Source organism: Podarcis vaucheri (genome assembly GCF_965113315.1).
Source record: "Podarcis vaucheri genome assembly, chromosome: 18".
Taxonomy (NCBI): domain Eukaryota; kingdom Metazoa; phylum Chordata; class Lepidosauria; order Squamata; family Lacertidae; genus Podarcis; species Podarcis vaucheri.
The window spans coordinates 7775093-7798524 of NC_138756.1; the positions used below are offsets into that span (position 1 = coordinate 7775093).

Genomic DNA, 23432 nt, shown 5'->3' on the forward strand with positions numbered 1-23432 from the left:
GATATCTCCCCATTCAGAGAAGTGCTTATAACAATATACTGACAACCACTACTTCTTCAAGGCACTGCTCTTTGAATAAATAAATCCTTCTGCCTCTGTTTGTTTTAGTTGGTTGTATTAAGTGGTTTAAGAAACCAAACAAGCCCTAAAGCTGTCTTTTTATTATTTTTAAAAAACCCCAATGTGGGTATCATTGAATGTTAGTCATAGAGATGACCTATTGAAATCAATGGAGTTAAAGTTAAAAGGTAAAGGGACCCCTGACCGTTAGATCCAGTCATGGCCAACTCTGGGGTTGCGGCACTCATCTCGCTTTATTGGCCGAGGGAGCCGGCGTACAGCTTCCGGGTCATGTGGCCAGCAGGACTACCCCGCTTCTGGTGAACCAGAGCAGCGCACGGAAACGCCATTTATCTTCCCGCTGGAGTGGTATCTATTTATCTACTTGCACTTTGACGTGCTTTCGAACTGCTAGGTTGGCAGGAGCAGGGACCGAGTAACGGGAGCTCACCCCGTCAAGGGGATTTGAACCTCCAACCTTCCGATTGGCAAGTCCTAGGCTCTGTGGTTTAACCCACAGTGCCACCCGCATCCCTAGCCCATTAAATTCAGTATAACTTAGTTTGCTGTCTCCCTGTGAATTGTTATTTTATTAAAGTATGACACTTTGGGGGTTATCTTTGGACGGGAGGTAGGTGAAGATTTTGAAGGATTGCTAGTACCAAATTTATCCCCAATCACTACTTACTAGACTAGAGAGTAGGCCTTATTTGACCCAACAGCGCTTGCTTCTGAGTAACCTTGCCCTGCTATGAATCTGTGTTTACCTGTGTTTCAGATCCTACACGTAAATGGGGCTGGGGTGGTGGAGATTTATCACAGAACTGCAGAAGTGAAAGAGATCTCCTTAGACTAAGGGGGGAATCTGACAATTTCTGTTTCTCTCAGTTTCTCACACACCCCCATTAAATTCAGTTCTCTACATTTCTGCAGCAATGTGCAATATCGTAAAGTTGTTAAAATTCATCGTTTCAGTGCGAAATTCTCCCAAGCCACACATTATTTACAAAGCCATCCCCCCCAATGCAATGCACTATTGGTCCTCTTTCAGCAATATATTCATTTTTATGTACACATCCCCTTAGTACGTGCCTTTTTTTGTACGGCTCCTGACTGTAGAGCTGTATTACAAAATTCAGGGACGGGCGAGAATTCAGAAAGACGGCTGCATTTCAAAGCCTGGACTGGACAAATCCCAAACTGGAATTAAGACTGCCAGAAGAAATATCAACAACCTCAGATATGCAGATGACACAACTTTGATGGCAGAAAGTGAGGAGGAAATAAAGAACCTCTTAATGAGGGTGAAAGAGGAGAGCGCAAAATATGGTCTGAAGCTCAACATCAAAAAAACGAAGATCATGGCCACTGGGCCCATCACCTCCTGGCAAATAGAAGGGGAAGAAATGGAGGCAGTGAGAGATTTTACTTTCTTGGGCTCCATGATCACTGCAGATGGTGACAGCAGCCACGAAATTAAAAGACGCCTGCTTCTTCGGAGAAAGGCAATGGCAAACCTGGACAGCATCTTTAAAAGCAGAGACATCACCTTGCTGACAAAGGTCCATATTGTTAAAGCTATGGTTTTCCCAGTAGTGATGTATGGAAGTGAGAGAAGGGCCATAAAGAAGGCTGATCGCCGAAGAATGGATGCTTTTGAATTCTGGTGCTGGAGGAGACTCTTGAGAGTCCCATGGACTGCAAGAAGATCCAACCTCTCCATTCTGAAGGAAATCAGCCCTGAGTGCTCACAGGAAGGACAGATCCTGAAGCTGAGGCTCCAAGACTTTGGCCACCTCAGGAGAAGAGAAGACTCCCTGGAAAGGACCCTGATGTTGGGAAAGATGGAGGGCACAAGGAGAAGGGGACGACAGAGGACGAGATGGTGGGACAGTGTTCTCGAAGTGACCAGCATGAGTTTGACCCAACTGCGGGAGGCAGTGGAAGACAGGAGTGCCTGGCGTGCTCTGGTCCAGGGGGTCACGAAGAGTCGGACATGACTAAACGACTAAACAACAACAAATTGATTCAGAAATTGTGAATCAGGTGGGTTTGCATTAAACGATCAGCCAAACCAAATTCCTCCCCCCCCCCCGACAGGTAGGCGACCAGCCTAGTTTTAAAAGTCTCTGAGGAAGTCCAGTGCAGTCTGGATAGCTCAGTCGGTTAGAGTGCAGTGCTGAAGACGCCAATGTTGCAGGTTCGATGCCCGCATGTGACAGCTGCATATTTTCCTGCGTTGCAGGGGGTTGTGTGAGATGCCCCCCCCCCGGTCCCTTCCAACCCTGTGATTCTATGATTCTAAGGAGAATCCGTCCGCGCGGTCAAACACCTCATGTCATCAGTAAGTTCTTCCTAATAGCTTCCTAATAGTGTGTAGCACTTTTTACAACTGCTGCTAGGAAAATCAGAGCAAATTATATAGCCAAGGTAACCATTAACTGTAAAGGAGATGAATTTATTTGATCCTATCTATCTACCTCAGGCTATGCTCTATCTTTGACCCCACCAAACTCTGAGTATAAATTGCACACTGTATTAATTGACATTGCTTTTAACATTAGTGGCCATGTGATGATTTTAGCTTATGAATTTTATTGTTTAATGTCTTGATTTGTACATTGGGGTACTTTTATAGCTCTGTTTAGAGTACGTAATGTTTTGATAATATAAATGTTTTAAGTCTTTCAGTATATTTTCTTTTAATTGTCAAATAATTCTGTGTACATTGCGGCAGCCTTTGGCTATGTGCAATAAAACTGACTGGCTGACTGACTAGTTGGGAGGAAGAAATAAAATATTCCCGAAACAAAATGCAAAAGCAAATTGCAAAGTGTGAGTGCCCCTCCAAAATCCTCTTCCAACTTGAATAGAGAGAGAATTGTGAAGTCTTTATGAGCACTGGGAGGGCAGTAAAATAGAGGTGTGCGGGAGAACCCAAAGGAAGCAGGTTATTTCAGGAACGGAGAAAGCTGACCTCTTTCCATTCACCGCCAGCCTCCTGAGTTCCACCTTACTTCACACAGCAGGAAATGGGTCTAATCCAGGGCTGCGTTTAGACGCTGCGTTTATCCAGGAGCACCGTAAAAATCACAGAAGGCAGCTTTGACCCCAGAACTCAACTTCCTGAGAATCTCAGCTTGCTTTATTTAGAGAGAGAGAGAGGTTCTGGGAAATATTCAGTCCATGTGCATGAGAGCCATTCAGTGGATGTGCATATAACACTTTATATATCACCCATTGCCTCTCCCAGTTAACAAGGGAGAAGGCGGCATCACACATCCCGTCTGCCTCAACGGCGACTTGTACTGCTTTGTCGCTAGACTGGGATTTCCAGAAGCAGGAGAGAGGTTCAGTAGCTGTTTCAAGAGCAAAAATCAGCTGCAGTTTTCCAGCAACCGGGGAGGGGAGGGGAAAGATTGGCTCTCCCACCTGCCTCAACTAGGAAAACCAGAATTATGCAAAAGAAGAAGCGCTGCGCGCATTTCCTCAATTTGCATTACAGGGGAGGGATGCTGATTTTGGCACAGGTTTGGGTTATGAATCCTTGAGCCAGAGAGAGCGCATACCGTATTCTTCGCTCTATAAGACGCACCAGACCACAAGACGCACCTAGTTTTTGGAGGAGGAAAACAAGAAGAAAAAAATTCTGAATCTCAGAAGCCAGAACAGCAAGAGGGATCGCTGCGCAGCGAAAGCAGCAATCCCTCTTGCTGTTCCAGCTTCTGGGATAGCTGTGCAGCCTCCATAAGATGCACACACATTTCCCCTTACTTTTTAGGAGGGGAAAAGTGAGTCTTATAGAGCAAAAAAAAATGGCAAATAGCCTTTGCGTGCTTCGATGCAAGAGGATGTGAGGACAGTTCAGATGCATGTTGCAGAAGCCCAAGTCAAAAATGGATTTCTGCAGCATGTTTCTAAGTGGGTCCACGCTTGATGCTATTTAGAATCTACTGGACTCCCTTATGTTTGTAGAAGAAAGGACTATCCAATGTAGCTATTCGCGGGAGATGTAATATGGAACAATGCACACACGGGTGGCACTGTGGTTTGTCCCAGCTCCTGCCCACCTAGCAGTTCGAAAGCACACCAGTGCAAGTAGATAAATAGGTACCACTGTGGCGGGAAGGTAAATGGCGTTTCTGTGCGCTCTGGTTTCCGTCACGGTGTTCCGTTGCGCCAGAAACGGTTGAGTCCTGCTGGCCACATGACCCAGAAAGCTGTCTGTAGACAAATGCCGGATCCCTCGGCCTGAAAGCAAGATGAGTACCGCAACCTCATAGTCGCCTTTGACTGGACTTAACCGTCCAGGGGTCCTTTACCTTTAGCTTCTCTGAAACATATGCTTTTATTAAGTTTTTGGGGAAAGTGCTGGACTATAGAAACAAGACACTACGGAGAAAAAAAAATTCAGAAGTGCATAGGCTCTTGAATGATATACCCATTGTATGGAAATTGACAACAGGACAGCGGAAATGGATTCTTCACGCCCTAATGGTGGCCAAGAGACTGATATGGACAAGTGGGAAGATTAGAGGGAGGGAGCCGGCCGAGGGAGCCAGCGTACAGCTTCCGGGTCATGTGGCCAGCATGACTAAGCCGCTTCTGGCAAACCAGAGCAGCGCACAGAAACGCCATTTACCTTGCCACCAGAGCGGTACCTATTTATCTACTTGTGCTGGCATGCTTTCGAACTGCTAGGTGGGCAGGAGCAGGGACCGAGCAACGGGAGCTCACCCCGTCGCGGGGATTCGAACAGTCGACCTTCTGATCAGCAAGCCCTAGGCTCTGTGGTTTAACCCACAGTGCCAGGAAGCCCTAAATGACCAGATCTCTAGAGACTCGCTGCCTGTCTGTGGAGACAACAACTGAGCTAAATAGATCAGGTGTGTAGTGGCCTTGCAAAAGGCAAATTCCACGCTAGGGATCATTAGGAAAGGAATTGCAAACAAAACTGTCCATATCACAATGCCCTCGTGCAGATGCACGATGTATATTTCTGGTCGCCGTAGCTCAAAAAGGACATCAAAGAGTTTGGAAAAGGTTTGGAAAAGGGACAGCAAAACAATCAAGCCCTGCAAGAAAAGGGTGCAGTGCTGGAGACGTTTAGAGGTTCACTGCTGTTGTTTTCTGCCTGTAACTGATTACTTTCCCCCCGTTTAAATCGCGCTTCCTTTGCATTTCAGCGGAGGGGGGTAGAAATAATTATGCCCTTGGTTCCATGGAATTCACAGCTTAGGCTAACATATGCAAACAATCGCCGAGGTTGCGTTAAATAGCAGGCAGAGAGACAGAGGAATGTGGCATTTGGCGGAACCGAATCGCAGCGGAACAGAAACAGCTGTGAGGAAGACAGGGCGAGCAGAAATCCCTTCATGAATGCACAACCTCCCCGACAGACAAACAACCAGGCGCTGTTTAAATACCTCCCACAAATGGTAGTCACAGCAGGAAGGAGTATTCATTGAACAGGTAGCTCAGGGATCCCTTTTTGACAACGCAAAGAAAGGTAGACAACTTCTCGATTCTCCAGACATTGCCCCACAAGTTGACAACTGGTACTTAGTCCCTGAAACAGAATTGGCTCAGTGTGCCCCAAACACTAAATAATAATAATAATAATAATAATAATAATAATAATAATAATAATAATAATAATATATTACTTATACCCCGCCCATCTGGCCGGGTCTCCCCAGTCACTCTGGGCGGCTTCCAACAGGATATTAAAAACACATCAAACATTAGAAACTTCCCTAAAGAGGTCCGCCTTTAGATGTCTTCTCAAAGTTAGATAGTTGTTTATTTGCTTGCCATCTGATGGGAGGGCACCACCACCGAGAAGGCCTGGTTCCCTGTAACCTCACTTCTCGCAGGGAGGGAACCGCCAGAAGGCCCTCGGAGCTGGACCTCAGTGTCTGGGCAGAAGGATGGGGGAGGAGACGCTCCTTCAGGTCTACTGGGCCGAGGCTGCTTAGGGCTTTCAAGGTCAGCACAAACACTTTGAATTGTGCTTGGAAACGTACTGGGAGCCAATGGAGGTCTTTCAGGACAAGTGTTCTATGCATGCCCTCAGCCAGCCACTAGGTCCTTTGTTGTTGTTTAGTCGCTTAGTCGTGTCCGACTCTTCGTGACCCCCTGGACCAGAGCATGCCAGGCCCTCCTGTCTTCCACTGCCTCCCGCAGTTTGGTCAAACTCATGCTGGTAGCTTCGAACACTGTCCCACCATCTCGTCCTCTGTTGTCCCCTTCTCCTTGTGCCCTCCATCTTTCCCAACATCAGGGTCTTTTCCAGGGAGTCTTCTCTTCTCATGAGGTGGCCAAAGTCTTGGAGTCTCGGCTTCAGGATCTGTCCTTCCAGTGAGCACTCAGGGCTGATTTCCTTCAGAATGGAGGGGTTTGATCTTCTTGCAGTCCATAGGACTCTCAAGAGTCTCCTCCAGCACCAGAATTCAAAAGCATCCATTCTTCGGTGATTGGCCTTCTTTATGGTCCAGCTCTCACTTCCATACATCACTACTAGGAAAACCATAGCTTTAACTATACTGACCTTAGTTACTTTCAGCCAAACTAGAGGGAGATGCTTCCTTCCACCTTCCTCCTGCTCCTCAAGACCCAAGGCTGCTCCTGTAGAACTCAGGAGGGAAGAGGAGCGAGACCAAAGTAGAATGGCTTGGCCCTGCCTTGTACTTGGCTCTGGGTCCAGTCGCAAGGAGCACCAGCCACCACTCAGCGCATGGTTCAGGAACAACCATCTCAGTCAAGGAAAGCATGCGCGCTTGGGGGGAAATGCGGCCACAGTCTGCAGAACCGGGAGGGGAGGAGCAGGGCCTTGGAATAAACACGCTTCCCTAAACAAAGTTTTCTTGTGAAGCGGCTTGGCAGCGGTCCTCCGCTTCTCCAGAAGGCACTTGAGATTGCAATACAGTAAAAATTTATATGACTTAAGACACTCCACGGCGCCTGGCAGCTTTTCGAAAAAGCAAGCGGCCAGAGGTATTTGAGGAACCCTAAACAAGAGAGTGATCTATAGAGAGAGACAGATGGAACCTTGAAGCTGAGTTCAGGATCAGAGAATCACAGAGCCTAGGGCTTGCCGATCAGAAGGTCAGCGGTTCGAATCCCCGCGATGGAGGGGGTGAGCTCCCGTTGCTCAGTCCCTGCTCCTGCCAACATAGCAGTTCGAAAGCACACCAGCACAAGTAGATAAATAGGTACCGCTCTGGCGGGAAGGTAAACGGCGTTTCCGTGCGCTGCTCTGGTTCGCCAGAAGCGGCTTAGTCCTGCTGGCCACATGACCCGGAAGCTGTACGCCGGCTCCCTTGGCCAATAAAGTGAGATGAGCGCCGCAGCCCCAGAATCATCCGTGACTGGACCTAACGGTCAATGGTCCCTTTACCATTACCTTTAGGGACACGGGCTTGCCAATCAGAAGGTTGGCGGTTCAAATTCCCACGACGGGGTGAGCTCCCATTGCTCAGTCCCAGCTCCTGCCAACCTAGCAGTTTGCTTGTCTGACTGGAACACCAATAATAAAAATAATAACAAGAAGAAGAAGAAGAAGAAGAAGAAGAAGAAGAAGAAGAAGAAGAAAAAGAAGAAGAAGAAGAAGAACAACAACAACAACAACAACAACAACAATTTCGTTATTTATGGGTTGCTCCAGCCACTCTGGGCAGCTTCCAACATAGATGAAAACATAATAAAACATAGAACATTAAGAAGCCTCCCTATCCAGATGTCTTCTAAAGGTTGTATTGTGACTTATCTCCTTGCCTTGGGGGCGGGCAGTCACATAACTTCATACCCTCCAACGTTTTTCCGATGAAAATAGGGACGCCCTAAGGAAAAGCGGGACGTTCCGGGATCAGATCAGAAACCGGGGCGGCTTCCGTAAATCCGGGACTGTCCCTGGAAAATAGAGAAGCTTGGAGGGTCTGCTCTCTGTCTGGGGGGCTGTCCAGCCCAAGCCTAGTTTAGAGACAAAAGTCTGCAGGCACACATAAGGACACGTGACTCCCCCCCCCCCAGGAATCCTGGGAACTGTAGTTTGCTCTGGGTGCTGGGAAATGTAGCTCTGTAGTGGGTAAACGTCAGGATCCAATCGTATGTATTTAAATGTATACTCTGAACCACGGCTGGTTTTAGGTTTGATGAGGCGGATGAGAGGATGAGAGGAGGTTGATGAGAGGAGGTTAAGGGGTGATATGATAGCCATGTTCAAATATATAAAAGGATGTCACATAGAGGAGGGAGAAAGGTTGTTTTCTGCTGCTCCAGAGAAGCGGACACGGAGCAATGGATCCAAACTACAAGAAAGAAGATTCCACCTAAACATTAGGAAGAACTTCCTGACAGTAAGAGCTGTTTGACAGTGGAATTTGCTGCCAAGGAGTGTGGTGGAGTCTCCTCCTTTGGAGGTCTTTAAGCAGAGGCTTGACAACCATATGTCAGGAGTGCTCTGATGGTGTTTCCTGCTTGGCAGGGGGTTGGACTCGATGGCCCTTGTGGTCTCTTCCAACTCTATGATTCTATGATTCTATGAGGCCCTAAGCTACTGAAGGTAACGGGGCCCTTTCTATGTCCAACTGTCCTTTGTCCACAACAAATTGTCGCTGTTTTTTTGTGTCGAATATATGCTATACGGTCATTTATGGACCTCATAGGTATCTCAAGCCATTTGCCCATGTTGCCGTGCAACCAGTCCATGCAGAATGTAGGCACCCTATATATAGAAAGGAGCAAACCAGGGATATTTTCGGGAGCAGGCGAGCAGGCGGGGCCCATGACTTGCACCAGGCATAGGCAAACTCGGCCCTCCAGATGTTTTGGGACTACAACACCCATCATCCCTAGCTAACAGGACCAGTGGTCGGGGATAATGGGAATTGTAGCCCCAAAACATCTGGAAGCCAAGTTTGCTTATGCCTGACTTACATCACAGGAGCCTGCACAACACAAAACACTGTTGCTGTATGTAGGTCTTATATTATTGGTTTGCTTTTTATCTTATATTTTGGAAATGTACATCCAGTGTTTACTTTTCCTTTATTGGGGGGGGGCAAGAGAGTGGGGCCCTAAGCTATAGCTTGTTTAGCTTGTACGTAAATCCGGCACTGGTCTGAACACTGCCAAAGAACGCCAAGAAGGCAGATCTGAAAATACTTCCATGCTTCCCATCCACAATGAGCACATCAACAACAGACTGTGATATTGATGGTGATGATGGTGGTATATTTATTCCTTGTCTTTTTCCCAGACAAAGACTCAAGGCAATTTACAGATGCAGAACACAAGTCGCCTTGTCAGTCTTCCCCATTCCCAGGAGATGAAACGCATCTCTATATAAACCTTTGCAATTACCGTATTTTTCGCTCTATAAGACGCACCAGACCACAAGACGCACCTAGTTTTTGGAGGAGGAAAACAAGGGAAAAAATATTCTGAATCTCAGAAGCCAGAACAGCAATCCCTCTTGCTGTTCTGGCTTCTGAGACAGCTGTGCAGCCTGCATTCGCTCCATAAGACACACACACATTTCCCCTTACTTTTTAGGAGGGAAATATAGAGCAAAAAATACGGTATCTCTAAATGTGCACCTAGGCATACCGATTACAATGTGCAAGCTTCATGCTCTTGTCGCCAGCAAGTGAGGAAATCACCCTGTATCCCAAAGCTAGATTTCGCTAAATAAATAAATTCCAAGTTTGCTTACGGTTTTGCTCCCGTAAGTAGAAGTTGGGCAGTTCTGGAAACGAGTTCATAGCTGATGCGAGCGGCTGATCTGATACTCATTTATGTATTCGTGAAAACGGAGGAATATCTTGTGCCCTCATTTTCCTCCCCTGCACTAACTGTACAGTGAGAAAGCAGAGTTTTCTAGTTTACGCACTGTTGAAACATGTGCGTCGAGCCGTTATTTCACGTGCAAAATTCTTCCCTGGGGATTTTAACTTTGCACATCCCTGTCAACACTGGGGAGATATGCTATTCATTAATTAGTGAATGAAGCAGTTGGTATATCAGTGTTCTTGGTATCCCCCTAACCCCTTTAAAAAAACCAAATATTTAAATCTAGGGATAAATTCTTAGTCCCAGTTAGTTGAGTATTTGGCACTGCCCTACCCCTCTAACAAGAGATATGAAAAATATTCTCTATCCAGCATCTGAGAGCCACCCAAATTTGTAAAGTTCATTCACTGTAGGCTACATTAAGCTGCCCAGAAATAAATTCCCGACTCCGGTCCTGTGTTCAAAAAGTAGAATTTCCACTTTGCCCAAAAGCATGGCCCTGAGGAGGAAAAGAGTAGTGGACTGTGCTGCTTTCAAGGTTGCAAGCGGAGGGGAAATGCTCCAATGCTTCCTGCCATGTAAAATGGAAAAGAAAAGAAGAAAGCTCCTTGCTTGGCTGCAAGGAGAAAAACCTTGCCCTCTGTGTGCTGTGCTAGATTTCTGCTTGCGGGGCATTTTGCTTGGCTTTCATTTTAATATGGGGGAATGCTCAAAACTGTGGCTGGAGAAGGGATGGAGCCCAAGGGTAGGGAAACTATTTTGGATGCCAGGATTCAATCCTTGTCGTCTCTAGGGGGGGACTGCAAATTACCCCCCTGTGTGAAACACCGGAGAGTAAATAAACCAATGTATAATTTCCTATGTCCCCCACCACTCCATGCAGCCTGAAGGGGTATAAAGCCATTCTACTTCCTCAGGATCCAACCACCTCATTCTGCTGCAGGGACAGATCTGATTTGAGATGGCACTGGGGGGAAAGGAGGAAATGTACACATCTTCCGTCACCCTCCCATATTTAAGACACTTCTCCTCTTGATCTGGTTGTTAAAATGATCTCAGCAAGTTGTCCTCAAACTCTGCATGTCCTCAAACTTCCCACCTCCCCCAGAAAGCAGGATTTTACCCTTCCTTAACAGCCCGGAAAACAATGGGAAGAGCCCCCCGTCCTCTTACCTTCGCAGTCCAGTCTCTCCGAAAATCATCCGTCAAAAAGCGTCCCCGAGAAAGCAGAGATCTCCGAAAGAATCAAAACCCACAAGGCCAGTCATCCTTGCAAAAACAAAACAAACAACCCACAAAAACACAAGGGGTGGGGTGGGGGTGGGAACACAAATCACCTCAAAGGGCCCATCTCATCCAGAAAAGCCCAAAAATAATTCAGCGGCAACTCCAGAAAACCTCCACACCCGACTTTGGGTTAATCCTCCTTCTGTCCACCAACCGCCCTGCAAAACCTCATTCCGCTTTCTGCCTTCTGCCAAACCAGGACAGCTCTGCTACCAAAACCCATCTTCTCGCTCCCTGGGGATCCAGACTTCGAGGGACATCGGAAATGGTCCGGGGTCGACACCACCCAGATGCAGATTCCAGAAGTTTTTGTGGCTCTCGGCGGCGGAGGACGCTCCCTCTGCTGACCTCCTCCTTCGCCTGGCCCCGAGGGAGAAGAGGTCCTCTGGGGGGAGGTCAAGCAGGTGGACTTCTGCACGTGGCTCTTGCCGCCCACCTCTCCCCCTGGGCCAGGTGCGATCCTCGCCAGCGGAGCCTCCCCCTTTGGGCACCTGGCGAATCGGTCTCCCCCAGCTGGCTAATTCCCTGCCACTTCTTGCTGCCTCCCCCTGCGAGGAAGGTGGCGGTCTTCAGGCCTCCAAAGGTCACGCAGATGCCCTTTCCGAAGCGCTTCTCCCGGCCGCAGCTGGAGTCTCTTTGCGCTGGTGTGCATAAACGCCGACTTTTCCTCCTCTTCCTAGCCAGCTGCCAGCCTCAACTCAGCAATCCTTTGGAGACGGAACAGCAGGGTTGCAGTGGAGGGAGAGAAAGCAAGCAAGGAGCACACATGCAAGGGGGGGAAAAACCCCCACACCAAAAAAAAAAAACCCAAGGCTTCTGGTTCTATCACTTTTCAAGAAGTTATTTCCTTCCTCAGCAGCTATTTTCCTTCTCCTCTACTTTGCATTTTTCACATTCACCTTGGAGCTTCTCTGCTTTAGGGGGAGCAGTGAAAGGGTTTGGCGGATCTGTTCCTGCCTTCCAACTCTTTTTCTGGGGGGGTTGAAAGGAGGGGGGTGGAGAAGGTGCAGTCCACAGAGCCGAATGCACGAGGGGAGGGGTTTCAGCAAGCCCCACCCTCCACCACCAAGACTGAGGGTGTCAAATTTCCCCCCAGTGCCCAAAAGATTAAGTGTGTCTTTCCTGAGACGGTCGGAGCTGCGTCTCCAAAACCATGGGAAGAGAGAAGGATGAGCGGGCTGGAAAATCTAGATGTTGGGGGGGTAGGGGGTGTGGAGAGACGAGAGGAGCGATTTTATTTTAAGTACCAGGTGAGGACATTTTATTTGAAATAGCTCAGCGAGGATGTCATCCGGGCGTTTGCCGTTTAAGAGGCACTTTTTGTAGACATCATCGATTTGCATGCTGTCTTCCTCGCGGAGGCAAAAATATGGAAGACGGCTCTCCGCCTCCTAGGAGCCTACAAAGTAAAATAAACAAACGAGACTGAGGGGGAGGGCATGGGGGGGAAACCAGGGAGTGGATGGATACAGATGAGGGCAGTCAAAATTTGGAGTGGTGATTTTCAGAAAGGAAGGCCACACAGGGAAGTCGGCAAATGGAAGAGTGATTTGTAGGAAGGCAGAAAGGAGAGAGTGTTGTACGGAACCCGCTTGTTCTGCTCCACTTTTCTTTCATAGACTCATAGAATTGTAGAAAGGGACCCCAAGGGTCATCCAGACCAACCCCCTGTGATGCAGGAATCTTTTGCCCAGTGTGGGGCTGGAACCCACATCCCTGAGATTAAGAGTCTTGCGGCTCTGCCTGCTGAGCTGTCCCAGGAAGCCACAAGTGATTTGACCCCAGCATTGCATGGAGAGTTCCCTAGGTGGAAATAATGACACATTATGCAATTATTAAGGTTAATGTGCTTTTTAAAAAAAGGCCACAACTTTATTGATTACAGGTGATGAGCGATATTGGCTTAGACATCGATCCTAACCGACTACAGTGGTGCCCCGCAAGACGAATGCCTCGCAAGACGGAAAACTAGCTAGACAGAAGAGTTTTCTGTTTTGGAGGTGCTTCGCAAAACGAATTTCCTATGGGCTTGCTTCGCAAGACGACAATGTCTTGCGAGTTCCTGCTGGTTTTTTCCCCTCCCCCCTTTTTTCTAAGCCGCTAAGCCGCTTATCAGCTGATCCGATCAGCAGATAAGCCGCTAAAAGCCACTAAAAATAGCGCTAATACAGTGGTGCCTCGCAAGACGAAAAGAATCCGTTCTGTGATTCTCTTCGTCTAGCGGTTTTTTCGTCTTGCGAAGCAAGCCCATTGACGGATTAGCGGATTAGCGCTATTAGCGCTATTAGCGGCTTTTAGCGGCTTATCTGCTGATCGGATCAGCTGATAAGCGGCTTAGCGGCTTAGAAAAAGGGGGGAGGAAAAAAAACCAGCAGGAACTCGCAAGACATTGTCGTCTTGCGAAGCAAGCCCATAGGAAATTTGTTTTGCGAAGCACCTCCAAAACGGAAAACTCTTTCGTCTAGCGAGTTTTCTGTCTTGCGAGGCATTCGTCTTGCGGGGCACCACTGTAGCGCTAATCTGCTAATCTGTCAATGGGCTTGCTTCGCAAGACGAAAAAACCGCTAGAGGAAGAGAATCACAGAATGGATTCTTTTCATCTTGCGAGGCACCACTGTATATCCAACTCCAGCCCGTCTGCTTGAAGTCCGGGAAGGGTTAACCACCAGTAGGGGGTGTCCTGCTGATGCACATCAACTAGGAACTCCCCCGGGGTCACCAATAGGAGGCGGGTCTTAGGCCCTCACCTCCCTGGGCTTCGGACAGGGCCACGCCCCCCGGAATCCTTTATCGGACTACCCTTCAATATGTGGGGCAGGTGATGGCGCTACCTCCCCTCTTTCATCTACAGAACAATACCAATGCCTAACCACCAATACAGTGGTACCTCGGGTTAAGTTTTTAATTTGTTCCGGAGGTCCGTGCTTAACCTGAAACTGTTCTTAACCTGAAGCACCACTTTAGCTAATGGGGCCTCCTGCTGCCACTGCGCCGCTGGAGCACGATTTCTGTTCTCATCCTGAAGCAAAGTTCTGAACCTGAAGCACTATTTCTGGTTTAGCGGAGTCTGTAACCTGAAGTGTATGTAACCCGAGGTACCACTGTACCCAGAAAGTTGTGACGATTTGCTACGAGGTAGGTGAAAGCCAAGTGGCTGGTGCCAAATTGCCAAGTGGAAAAATTCCTACCAGGGCCCTCGACCAACCAAGGTCCATAGCAAGGTCAAGGAACGAAACCTTATAGGGTGGGAAAACAGGAACAGCTGGCGGGTGGCAAAGAGGGAGATCTCCGGCCGCGTCCTGCCTTTATAGGGCAAGCCACGCCCCCAAACCAGCCGATTGGCCGGCTAAGGGGTGATGCGGCCAGGAATCCCCCCAATCGTGCAGGGCCGGCCTCTACCCACCGCACGCATGGAGGGGCCGTGAAGCCCGCAACCCACCTCCTTCCTGAAGGTGGAAGTGGCTTTCTCACGCAGCCAATACTGTGGTGCCCCGCAAGACGAATGCCTCGCAAGATGGAAAACTCGCTAGACGAAAGAGTTTTCCATTTTGGAGGTGCTTCGCAAAACGAATCTCCTATGGGCTTGCTTCGCAAGACGAAAATGTCTTGCGAGTTCCTGCGGGGTTTTTTCCTCCCCCCCCTTTTTCTAAGCCGCTAAGCCGCTTATCAGCTGATCCGATAAGCTGAAAAGCCGCTAAAAGCCGCTAAAAGAGCCGCTAATAGCGCTAATAGCGCTAATCCGCTAATCCGTCAATGGGCTTGATTCACAAGACAAAAAAACCGCTAGACGAAGAGAATCACAGAACAGATTCTTTTCGTCTTGCGAGGCACCACTGTATTTGGAGATGCAACATTATGTCGTAAAAACAAAAAACAAAAAATGCAATATTCCTGGGCGTGTGCAGAGTGCCTTTCCTTCCCGCCTGAGCAATTCTCGCGAAGGAAATGGTGATAGTAGCACAGCGTGCATTCATCCTTACAATACGTGCAGACAAAAACAGCCGTCCTTTGACATTCAGACTTCTCTGAATTTTGCAATCTGAGAAAACTGTGAAGAAATGCAGGTTAAAGGGAACCTAAAGATTATAGAAGGGGAAGACTTCTTATTTTGAAATGTAAATTAGAAAATCTAATTAAAAAAATTATACACAGAGAGGGGGGGGGTACCTTGGTTCTCAAACTTAATCCATTCCGGAAGTCCAAAACAAAAACCAAGGCGTGCTTTCCCATAGAAAGTAATGCAAAATGGATTAATCGGTTCCAGACTTTTAAAAACAACCCCTAAAACAGCAATTTACCATTAATTTTATTATGAATTAGACATAAGATCTACCGACTTTGGAAGAATGGCAGATGAAGGTGATAGACTATATGGAATTGGCAGAAATGACTGGCAGAATCTGAGACCAGGGAGAAGAGTCGGTGGAAGAAGATTGGAAGAAATTTAAAATTTATCTTAAGAAATATTGTAAAATTAATGAATGTTAGAATGATGTTGGATAGAAACTAAGTGGTTTCTAGCTGTAATGCTTTAAGACAATATGAAACAAAGGTCTATAAATGGGTAAAAGCTTAATGGTAAGGATTTGCTGAACTAATAAATTTAAGTGGAATACAAAAAAGGGAGGTATGAGGAGGTCCGGGGAAAAAAGCTTAAGGAAAATAAGATTGATGTGTTTTTAACTGTTTTTCTTTTGCATTTCCCCCCCTATTTTTATTGTAATGTGTGAAAAAATCTTTATAAATATCTTATTTAAAAAAAAGAATTTTATTATGAATTTTTAAAAAATCTTACCTGCACTGATGATAGTCATTGTTTGGGTGGGGGAAAAAGAAGAAGAAGAAGAGGAAGAAACAGTTGCCTGCCAGGCTCTGACCACTGTGCTTTTCAAAGCTTTGAATTTGAGGACTTAATTTTGGGGTTATCTATATATCTATATCCTGGAATGTGGGTGACACTGTGGGTTAAAGCACAGAAGGTTGCGGTTCGAATCCCCGCGACGGAGTGAGCTCCCGTTCCTCAGTCCCTGCTCCTGCCAACCTAGCAGTTTGAAAGCACGTCAAAGTGCAAGTAGATAAATAGGTACCGCTCCGGCGGGATGGTAAACGGCGTTTCCGTGCGCTGCTCTGGTTCGCCAGAAGCGGCTTAGTCCTGCTGGCCACATGACCCGGAAACTGTACGCCGGATCCCTTGGCTAATAAAGCGAGATGAGCGCCACAACCCCAAAGTCGGCCACGACTGGACCTATTGGTCAGGGGTCCCTTTACCTTTACTTTTATATATCTATATATAGGAATATATATATATGGCGGTCCACCAATCTGCATGTGATGGATTCCCTGCCTCTGAAAACAGCTAGATTGGAAGGCAAGTACAATGGAGGAGGTCCATATCTGCAGGTAATGGTAAAAAGGTAAAGGACCCCTGGACGGTTAAGTCCAGCCAAAGGTGACTATGGGGTTGCGGTGCTCATCTCGCTTTTGGGCTGAGGGAGCCGGCGTTTATCCACAGACAGCTTTCCGGGTCATGTGACCAGCAGAACTAAATGACTTCTGGCGCAACGGGACACCGTGACGGAAACCAGAGCGCACGGAAACGGCGTTTACCTTCCCGCCGCAGTGGTACCTATTTGTCTACTTGCGCTGGTGTGCTTTTGAACTGCTAGGTTGGCAGGAGCTGGGACGGAGCAATGGGAGCTCACTCTGTCGTGGGGATCCGAACCGCCGACCTTCCGATCGGCAAGCCCAAGAGGTTCAGAGGTTTAGACCACACCGAAACCTCATCTGTATCTACAGCAGCACCATGTCTCCCTGGAGCACTGGACCAGCCATGACCCAAGAGACCCCATCCACTGAATGTTTCGGCATTCTGGGTTCCTCTGCTTTAGTCTGAATGCTCCTAAGTTGTGTCTTTCTTTCTGAAAGGTTGGATCGTAGTCACGTAACCCATTCGGCACACCCACACCAGACAGTTAAAGCCGATGTGAAACTCGTGGCTTTGCTCCAACGGCCGTAGGAACTGTTTGCCAAGGGTGTTGGGGTGGTAGCTCTGTGAAGAAGAAGAAAACTACAGTTCCCATGATCCTTTAGGGGCAAGCCATGTGCATTCAATGTGCTTTACATATATCGAGTGGGTGCGGCTTGTGTTGGATGTTAACATCATTTTTTTATGTCTGGCTGTTATTAGGGGTTTTATGGTTGTAATTGTGTTTTATGACATTTTAGCTGGAGAGCTTTTTAACCTTAACGGAGGCCCGTTTCACATAAATTTAGACAAGAAGCCACGACTACAAAACGAAATGGCAGGGAACCCAGAGGATAGCAGGCTCCCATGCCAGAAAGTCACAAGGCTGACTGTGGAAGTTTTGGTTTTCGTCCGTTTCTCTTTTTCCAAACTACTTTTTCGTGTTGTTTTTTTAAATCCTGGGCTTTGAAGAAGCGCGAACTCAGGGCGAAAAGGGGGAACGCGCTAAGAGGAAGGCACGCTTCGCAAACCCTCACCAGGATCAACTCCCGGTCGGAAACCTATGTCCCCACTGTGGAAGGACGTGTGGATCCAGAATTGGCCTCCGCGGGACACCGTGACGGAAACCAGAGCACACGGAGACTCCGTTTACCTTCCCGCCACAGCTGTACCTATTCATCTACTTGCGCTGGTGTGCTTTCGAACTGCTAGGTTGGCGGGAGCTGGGACCGAGCAACGGGAGCTCACCGTGTTGTGCGGGTTCGAACCGCCGACCTTCCGATCGGCAAGCCCAAGAGGCTCAGTGGCTAAATTTATCCCTCCCTTCCTACTGTGGAAGGACTCCACTTCATAAATCCAGTGCTTTGCTCAAAGCAACAGAGCTCTGGCGCACTCTGGCACGCAGGCAGCCTTCCCTTCTGCAACAGGAAGGTGGAAGGGTGATGGGAATAGAATGACAACAGATTCCGAACCAGCAAAAGCTGTGTCTAGTTATCTCCCCGCTGCCCTCACATCCTGTCAGCCTCCTCTTAGAGGAGGGTACTTGGATCATCCCGGCTTTTCCGCGGCTTCCACCTAAGGCCTCTTTAATACCTCAGTATCACCTCGGGGGACGCCCAGCCCGAGCCCTGAGTCATCAGCAGTAAAACAAATTCCGGCTTGCAAACCAGATGTCAGGGAAAGAGGAGAAGCCATCCATCAGCCATCAGCCCCCAAGGCAAAGGTGGGGACCCGGGCGCGTGGGGCGGGGGTTGCGAGGCGCAGAGAGGTCAGGGTGCGACTCACATGCCGATGGCTGGTGGAGTCATGCCCATTAGGGCCTCATCAAATCTGGCCCTGAGCTACTGAAGGTAACGGGGCCCTTTCTATGTCCAGCTGTCCTTTGTCAACAACAAATTGCCGCTGTTTTTTGTGTTGAACATATGCTATATGGTAATTTATGGACCTAATAGGTATCTGTGGGATGTGGGGGGGGCGCTGTGGGTTAAATCACTGTGCCGCTTGGGCTTGCCGATCAGAAGGTTGGCGGTTCGAATCCCTGCAATGGGGTGAGCTCCCGTTCCTCGGTCCCAGCTCCTGCCAACCTAGCAGTTCGAAAGCACGTCAAAGTGCAAGTAGATAAATAGGTACCACTCCGGCGGGAAGGTAAACGGCATTTCCGTGCGCTGCTCTGCTTCGCCAGAAGTGGCTTAGTCATGCTGGCCACATACCCGGAAGCTGTGCGCTGGCTCCCTCGGCCAGTAAAACGAGATGAGCGCCACAACCCCAGAGTCGGCCACGACTGGACCTAATGGTCAGGGGTCCCTTTACCTTTACCTTTTATGTGTTAATTTATGGACCGAATAGGTACGGTCATAGCTTGCTGCAGGTTGAGCATTTTGGGGTTGCAAACCGCACCTAACCCGGAAGTACGAGAATGGGTTCCTACCGGGTTTCGGCACTCGGGCATGTGCAGAAGCGCAAAATGATGTCATGCTCATGCGTGGAAGCACCAAATCAATGCAGCGCTTCAGGCTGTGAATGCTGTGGGTTGCAAACGTGCCTCCCGCATGGATCATGTTCGCAACCAGAGGTATGACTGTATCTGTGAGACGCGGGTGGTGCTGTGGGTTAAACCACAGAGCCTAGGACTTGCCAATCAGAAGGTCAGTGGTTCGAATCCCTGCAACGGGGTGAGCTCCCATTGCTCAGTCCCAGCTTCTGCCAACCTTGCAGTTCAAAAGCACGTCAAAGTGCAAGTAGATAAATAGGTACCGCTCCGGCGGGAAGGTAAACGGCATTTCCATGCGCTGCTCTGGTTTCGCCAGAAGCGGCTTAGTCCTGCTGGCCACAAGACCTGGAAAAACAGTCTGTGGAAGTGGACAAACGCCGGCTCCCTCGGCCTGTAAAGCGAGATGAGCGCTGCAAACCCAGAGTCATTCGCGACTGGACTTAATTGTCAGGGGTCCCTTTACCTTTAATAGGTATCCATGGTATGATTATTTCCCACCTAGTCATTTTGACACTTTGGGCACCCTATCTGTGAAATTTAGCAATTCCAAAATACAGATGTGCTCTCACTCTCGCAAGATTGAAAATACTGCCTTCGGCTGGACTTGAGGGTCAGTTTCAGAAAATTCCACTGGAAAAACGGTTATGTCCCTGTGGAGATGGCAGTATTGAGTCAGTGGCTCGTATGTTTCTGGCTTGAACGCTTTATAAAGATTTGAGGAGTGATGTTATTACCCATGCTGGGTCGCTCAACCTTTGCTACTTTGCAGAACAAGATGATCAGGTGACAGCAAAAACTGCAAGTTTTTTAGCGGAGGCAATTAGTAGAAGATATATTATTTGATTATTGATGTTAACCCCCAGAATGTATTTCCTATAGTTAAGTTTTTACCTCTATCTTCAGTGCATTTTATTTCATTTTATTTTATTGCTATGGCTAGTGGGATCACTGCAGATGGTGACAGCAGTCACGAAATTAAAAGACGCCTGCTCCTTGGGGAAAAGGCGATGACAAACCTAGACAGCATCTTAAAAAGCAGAGACATCACCTTGCCAACAAAGGTCCGTATAGTTCAAGCTATGGTTTTCCCAGTAGTGATGTATGGAAGTGAAAGCTGGACCATAAAGAAGGCTGATCGCCAAAGAATGGATGCTTTTGAATTATGGTGCTGGAGGGGACTCTTGAGAGTCCCATGGACTGCAAGAAGATCAAAACTCTCCATTCTGAAGGAAACCAGCCCTGAGTGCTCACTGGAAGGACAGATCCTGAAGCTGAGGCTCCAAGACTTTGGCCACCTCATGAGAAGAGAAGGCTCCCTGGAAAAGACCCTGATGTTGGGAAAGATGGAGGGCACAAGGAGAAGGGGACGACAGAGGATGAGATGGTGGGACAGTGTTCTGGAAGCTACGAACATGAGTTTGACCAAACTGCGGGAGGCAGTGGAAGACAGGAGTGCCTGGCGTGCTCTGGTCCAGGGGGTCACGAAGAGTCGGACACGACTAAACGACTCAACAACAGTGGCTGTTGCAAATAAAGATTCTATCTTCTAACCATCTGTTCTGAACATGGGACAACGAAGCAAATATCAATGATTTCCACTCCCCTTTCTGTTTTCGCCAGGATGTTCTGCCATCTTTCCATTGAGCTAAATTCTGCACAGGAGAAACCCACTGAAATTAACAAACCTACCATCGCCTTGTCCATTAATTCAGTGGGTCTGTGCTGAGCACGGCTGGCATCATTATATACAATTCCCAGTTCTTGGTCAGTAAAGTGGGCCAAGCACGACATTTGCTCATCTACTCGTTCCAAAACGAGTTCAGCCAGATGGTTAAAATTAAAATTTAATGTGACATTTGTTTTCCGTAAGCAAGTATTTCAACCAAACTGTTCCCTTTTCAGAGAAAATGGTGGCAGGGGAGGCGGGGGCTGGGGGCAGAATAAAAATAGAAGGCATGCCTTGCCTCAGGGTGACATTTTCCTGCATGAAGAACCCTCAACCCTGATTGGAACTTGCGAAAGTTGGGTATTTCCATAGGAGACAACATTAAGAAAGGGGTCAGTATCTTTCTGACAATATCATAATGCCATTATAAAAATCTACGGTGTAACTGCACTAGGGATATCGTGCTCAACCAGAAATCGTAGAATTGTAAAGTTGGATGCCTCCTGAGATAGCGTCACAAAAATTGCCATGAGGGTTTCTGAGGCGCAAGAGGTGGGTGATATCCCTGCTTGGATACTGAGCACCATTTAGACTCAAGATAGCGGACTAAAATGTAACTTTGCCTGGTTTTTTGGGGCATCGGTTGAGACGCGTGTTGAGATATCATCACCAAACTTGGCGCACAACTTCCTGAGGTAGCGGCGGCCATTTTACCGACCTTTGGCTGCCAGCTGCCATTTTGAATCGAGACGCTGAACCGAACCACAGCTGCTGTGTGACTTTGCCCTTTTTTTTGACCTCGGTTCAGCTGCCTCTCAAGATGCCGTCGCCAAAACCCGCACTGGGGCTCCCAAGATGGGGGTGACAAGTCAACCTTTGGACTCTGGGGGGCCATTTGGAATCAAGGTGGCAGACCGAAGCATGACTTTGGCATGATTCTGACCGGTTGGGTACGATGAACCCAAGCTGTGGCGATGAGGGCACTTCTGGAGATAACCACCGCCCAGTTTGAGGTGACTTCACCCAGTCCAAACTGGGTGCAAACTGTGCTGTCACGGTCCGGTTCATGGGCGATCAAAGTCCCAGCAGGGGACGTCAGGACCGGGGGCAAGATGGTGGAGTGGGAGCAGGAACAGGGGTCCAGAAGCCAGAAGTCAGGAAGCCAAGGGTCCGAAGGTCAGAGAGCCAGGAGTCAAAAAGCCAAGGATCCGAGGGTCAAGAAGCGAGGAGTCACGAAGTCAGGGGTCTGAGGGTCAAGAAGTGAGGAGTCACGAAGTCAGGGGTCTGAGGGCCAAGAAGTGAGGAGTCACGAAGTCAGGGGTCCAAGGGTCAAGAAGTGAGGAGTCACGAAGCCAGGGGTCCGAGGGTCAAGAAGTGAGGAGTCACGAAGTCAGGGGTCCGAGGGTCAAGAAGCGAGGAGTCACGAAGTCAGGGGTCCGAGGGTCAAGAAGTGAGGAGTCACGAAGTCAGGGGTCCGAGGGTCAAGAAGCGAGGAGTCACAAAGTCAGGGGTCCGAGGGTCAAGAAGTGAGGAGTCACAAAGTCAGGGGTCCGAGGGTCAAGAAGCGAGGAGTCACAAAGTCAGGGGTCCGAGGGTCAAGAAGCGAGGAGTCAAGGAGCCAAACGCAGCAAGGCAGGAAACATGTTGCTGTGGCCAAGAGCCGAAGGGAAATGCTGACCTTATATTCCTTCCCGGCTCTTGCCACCAGGTCCAGCGAGTTACCAAGCGGCCTCACCTGTCCAGCCATGCCTAGATTAAATGTCCTTGACTCTGTGATATTGTGGGGAAGGTACAGGGGAGTACCATACGCCCAGAGAACCTGTCATTGTGCCATGGGTGTGGTTGAGTCCACCGAACACATTCTCTTGACTTGCCCTTCTTATGCAGAGCTTAGACAAAATTTTATAGACCCACTCCTAGGTCAATCTAGCTTCCTATCCGGAGAAAACCAGGTTTTACACTTGCTGAATAACGTCACTAGAGCTATACCTTCCTTGGTGGCCAAATTTCTTTTTTTAGCTTTTAAGCGTCGCAAGACTTTAATTGATTGTATTGATATGGGGCTATCTGTTTAGCCCATTTTAGGGTTGACTAAGCTCTAAAATCTTCCTGGAGCTTTTAATTGTGTATTGACAAATGTACTTTTTTCTGACTGATGGTCGAATAAAAGGTTAATGATGATGATGTGCAGCAATGCCTTGCCTCTTCAGAACAAACTTAGGAATGCCCCAGTCCTGCAGAGTCCTATTGGTCACAGGGCCAGGTTCCTGCACGCACTCCCGACACGATTTGAGTGCTACGCTTCCGGTTTGAGTGCCTCTCTTCCTTTCTGAGTGGCACACTTCCATATTGAGTGCTATACTAAGGTCTGTCTGTTTTTGCTATTTGTTTTGCGTTTTGTTTTTGAGACTTGTTTGGTTCGTTTGTTTTTGTGACTGTGTAAAACCCAGTTCAGCTACTCATCGATTCGATTGTGTGCCTGCGGAAGCGGATAAAAGCTGCAAAGCCACTTTAGACAGCGCAGGTAGGAAAATAATTACATTTTCATTTTTAACAATACTGTTTTATTGATTTTACAGTGCCGTACATTGTTCATTGCTTTCGTTTTATGGATCAAAGGTCTCGTTAGATAGTAAAAATCATGTTAAATTGCTGTTTTAGGGGTTGGTTTT

At 48.1% G+C, this 23432-nt stretch overlaps 1 protein-coding gene across 3 annotated transcripts in view; it reads right to left on the minus strand.

Moving 5' to 3' along the window:
* Window positions 1-12110, minus strand: part of NRTN (neurturin) — an 89556-nt gene extending 77446 nt beyond the window's left edge. For 2 of the 3 annotated variants that reach the window (XR_014215191.1, XM_082206759.1), the window contains exon 1: window positions 11026-12110. Coding sequence is in view for 1 of the 3 variants with exons in the window: in XM_082206759.1 (XP_082062885.1) it covers window positions 11026-11054 (29 nt within the window). In the remaining 2 variants the exon portion in view is untranslated. The remainder of the gene's footprint in view (window positions 1-11025) is intronic. The other variant, XM_082206758.1, reaches the window with a different exon arrangement.
* Window positions 12111-23432: the final 11322 nt, after the last annotated feature.